The sequence below is a fragment of the Bison bison genome, unplaced genomic scaffold (assembly GCF_000754665.1).
Source record: "Bison bison bison isolate TAMUID 2011002044 unplaced genomic scaffold, Bison_UMD1.0 scf7180017864492, whole genome shotgun sequence".
Lineage (NCBI taxonomy): Eukaryota > Metazoa > Chordata > Mammalia > Artiodactyla > Bovidae > Bison > Bison bison.
In genome coordinates, this window is record NW_011495051.1 from 7,934,352 (window position 1) to 7,938,409 (window position 4,058).

The 4,058-nt window shown below is 53.9% G+C and overlaps 1 protein-coding gene across 1 annotated transcript in view; it reads right to left on the minus strand.

Moving 5' to 3' along the window:
* The window catches only part of ATG4D (autophagy related 4D, cysteine peptidase), a gene marked incomplete at its 5' end in the record, with an annotated part of 8,265 nt that extends 4,207 nt beyond the window's left edge, over window positions 1–4,058 (minus strand). The window contains 5 exons of the mRNA XM_010828502.1: window positions 1,750–1,814; window positions 1,890–2,163; window positions 2,792–2,965; window positions 3,045–3,128; window positions 3,956–4,058. Coding sequence (XP_010826804.1) covers window positions 1,750–1,814; window positions 1,890–2,163; window positions 2,792–2,965; window positions 3,045–3,128; window positions 3,956–4,058 — 700 coding nt within the window. The remainder of the gene's footprint in view (window positions 1–1,749; window positions 1,815–1,889; window positions 2,164–2,791; window positions 2,966–3,044; window positions 3,129–3,955) is intronic.

Below are 4,058 nucleotides of genomic sequence, written 5' to 3' on the forward strand. Positions count from 1 at the left end.
CCTTGATCCTGGACCTCCCAGCCTCCAGAATTATAAAAGATAAAGACCTTGTTTACAAGCCACCCAGCCTGTGGGTGCTTTTTTTGTTTTGTTGGCTATGCTGTGTAGCTTGTGGCATCACAGTTCCCTAACCAGGGATCAAAACCAGGTCCCAGCAGTGAAAGCACCTAACCACCGGACCACCAGGGAATTCCCTGGCCTATGGTATTTTTGTTATACCAGCCCTAACAGGCTAAGAAACAGGCTCTCTGTGAAAAATTACACCTTGCCCCAAACATCTATATTTTTTCATTAAAATGTATAGGATCTGTAGATTCCTTGATATCAATCCACAAAAGCTCCCTTTATAAACTGATTGGGAGGGCATAACAATGAGGGGGGTTTCCCTGATAGCTCAGTTGGTAAAGAATCCGCCTGCAATGCAGGAGAACCCAGTTCGATTCCTGAGTTGGGAAGATCCGCTGGAGATGGGATAGGCTATCCACTCCAGTATTCTCAGGCCTCCCTTGTGGCTCAGCTGGTAAAGAATCCGCCTGCAAAGCAAGAGACCTGGATTCGATCCCTGGGTTGGGAAGATCCCCTGGAGAAGGGGAAGGGTACCAACTCCAGTATTCTGGCGTAGAGAATCAGTCAAAGAGTCAGACACAACTGAGCAACTTTCACTCAATGAGAGCTAATATTCAGTGAATACTTACTATATGAGAAGCTCTGTTCTAAAAGTTCCTTTTTTTTTTTTAATTTAAAAATTTTATTTATTTTTGGTTGTGCTGGGTCTTCATTGCTGCTCTGGCTTTTCTCTGCCTGCAGAGAGCAGGGGCTACTCTCTAGTTGTGTGCACAGGTTTCTCATCGCCAGCGGCTTCTCTTGTTGTGGAGCACGGGCTCCAGAGTGAGGGCTTCAGTAGCTGTGACCCCTAGGCTCGATAGTTCTGGTTCTGGAGCACAGGCTCAGTAGTTGTGGCGTATGAGCTTAGTTGCTCTGTGGCATGTGGGATCTTCCTGGATCAGGGATCAAACCCATCTCTCCTGCATTGGCAGGCGGGTTCTTTAGCACACTGAGCCACCAGGGAAGCCCCTAAGAGTTATGTTTATCACTGACTCACTTAATCCTCATGAAAACCTTGTAAGGCAGAGGAGACCTGACTTTTGTATGCGTTAGCACTGTTTACAAAGTAAAAGTGAGTTGGGGACTTCCCTGGCAGTCCTGTGTAAGAATCTGCCTGCCAATGCAGACATAGGTTTGGTCCCTGGCCTGGGCAGATTCCACATACCGAGGGAACTAAGCCCATGCGCCACAACTACGTAATCTTGAGTGCCTGCAGCCTGTGCTCTGCAACAAGAGAAGCCACAGCAATGGGAAGCCCATGCACCACTAGAGAGTAAGAGAGAGTAGCCCCTGCTCACCACAGCTAGAGAAAAGCCCACCCACAGCAACAATGAACCACTGCAGCCAAAAATAAATAGTCATTCTTTTTAAAAAAAAGAGTGAGTTGGACCTGAGAGAGGAATTCCTTCTGTCCTTTATTCTATTACTCAGAGAAGCCCCTAAAGCCTCCTCTCCTGATTCCAGAGAGAATGAAGGGATGCTGAGCAGCGCCCCCGCTGCCCGGTGTGGGCCTCCAGTCCTTTCCAAGGGCCCCTCTGCTGCAGAACTTGTTTCAGCCTCTGAAGAAAGTGGGTCCTAATAGGCGGGTGAGGCAGTGACTGGCTCAGGGTGAGAACCCCGTGACCTCAGCTCCCAGTCCCTTACCTGTGCAGTCCTGAGAGACGTACACCACCAGGCGGGTGACCTCTGAGCAGCTCTCCACCGCTTTCCTGGGGATGGGAGGAAAGGCCTGAGTTCCCCGGGGGGCACCCAGGGGCTCCCGTGCCCCCTGCCGCGGCCCTCACCTGAGTATGTGTGCCACCAGAGACGGCCCATACCAGTCGCCTGCCTTCTTGCCTGAGCCCTGCCCCAGCTCCACCAGCCGGTGTAGGCCGAAGGGGGCCCGGGGGTGGTCAGCGAACCAGGACACGATCTGCCGGTGCCGGCGCTCCTGCTCCAGCTCAGGGGCCTGGGCCCAGCGCGGAGGCAGCCACCGCGCAGGCCCCCGGCGTCGGCTGGGAGAGCCCAACCCCGGCGGCTCAGAGGGGCCCAGGCCTGCGCCCTGGCACCATGTCCAGTCTGGTAGGGATGCAGCAAATAGTCAAATGGCGATGGCATGGGGGGTGGGGCAGTTCCCATGATTCACACACAACACTGATGCTCCATTAGAAACCTCGTGTTTAACTACACTCTTCACATTCCTTAAACTTAACTATTATTTTTTACATTTTGGCTGCACTGATGCCATGCGGGAGCTTAGTTCCCTGACCAGGGATTGAACCTAGCTCCCTGCAATGGAAGCACAGAGTCTTAACCCCTGGGCCACCAGGAGTGAGTGAAAGTCGCTCAGTCATCTCCAGCTGTTCACGACCCCATGGACTGGGGCCTGCTGGGCTCCTCTGTCCACAGAATTCTCCAGGCAAGAATACCAGAGTGCATAGCCAGTCCCTTCTCCAGGGGATCTTCCCAATCCGGGAGCAAACCCACATCTCCCACTTTGCAGGTGGATTCTTTACCGTCATCTAAGCCACCAGAGAAGCCCCCTTAAACTTATTTTATAAACAACTCTCACTCCACCCCCAAATTTAACTTTACACACAATTCTAACAGGCCTTGAAATTCTTGGTTTACAAACCATTGTTAACACTGCTGACCTGGGGTTGGCGCTCTACTCCTACTGTGCCCTTCCCCCTCCACCACTGCTCACCTCTGGGCAGGAAATGAAGCAGAAGGCCCTGAGCCAGCATCATCTGCCCACTTCGTAACATGCACCCCCAGCCACAGTCTGAGGTCAGGCTGCCTCCCGCAAGGGGTGGGAAGTCCCGGCGGTATGTGAGCCATAGGCGAGATACAAAGTCCCGCTGGAAACGCTGGATGTCACCTGCAAGAGCAGGCTTGTTAGCCACCAGAAACACCCCTTTGGGGCCTCCTCCAACCCTAGTCAGGGGCCACCAGCTCACCCTCGCCCTCGAAGCGGTAGCGGCGGCCACAGAGATGGACACTGGAGATCTTGCTAAAGCTGGTCCGGCTTTTGACTGCCCAACCTGGGGAGACACAGGGCAGCCCCCAGCAAGATGAAGCACTTGCTTGGCAGACACACACCCTAACAGGACAGCAACAGCGCTTACGTGCCCCCACGTGTGACACAGGGACTCTCCTAGTTCTTATGTCAGGGTAGGCTCTTGGGGCATCCGTGCTACATTCCTCTCAGATGGAGGCGGGGCCCCTGGTAACAGCCACATGTGCTGCCTGTGCATGCTCAGTCATGTACAACACTATACCACCCCAGGTGTATATACAGTGTATGGACAACACTATACCACCACAGTTATGGACTGTAACCTGCCAGGCTCCTCTGTCCATGGGATTCTCCAGGCAAGAACATGGAAGTGGATTGCCTGTTTCCTCCTCCAGGGGATCTTCCCCACCGAGGGAGTGAACTAATGTCCCTTGAGTCTCCTGCACTGGCAGGCAGATTCTTTACCAACTGCAGCACCTGGGAAGCCACACGCATGTCTGCTACTAATTTCAGGATGAATCAAAGCAGGTCTGATTATTGTACCCATTTTACAGAGGAGGAAAATGGAGGCACAGGGAAACAAAAAACCCTTGTCCTAGGTCACACTGAGGAGTCGACTGAGACTTGAAAACACATTCCCCTTTGGACCTGCCAGCCAGCGGCCCGCCCTGGGCTGGGCAGGGCGGGAGACGACCCACAGGTGACTCACAGGAGGGGAACAAAGGGTGGAATACTTGGCAACGGCAGGGTCCTGGCTCTCCTAGACTCCCACCGACTTCCTAGCCCTGCCCGCCTGAACTTCAGCTCGCTCTCACGTCAGAATCGAAGCCCCGGGCCCCGCCCCCTCCTCACCGTACTTGACGTTGTTCCAAGCGGTCAGGAACTTCGCCTTAAACTTGTCCACTTCGTCCGGCTCTCCGGGGCCGGTCCCGGGCGATGCAAGAGCGGGGCCGCT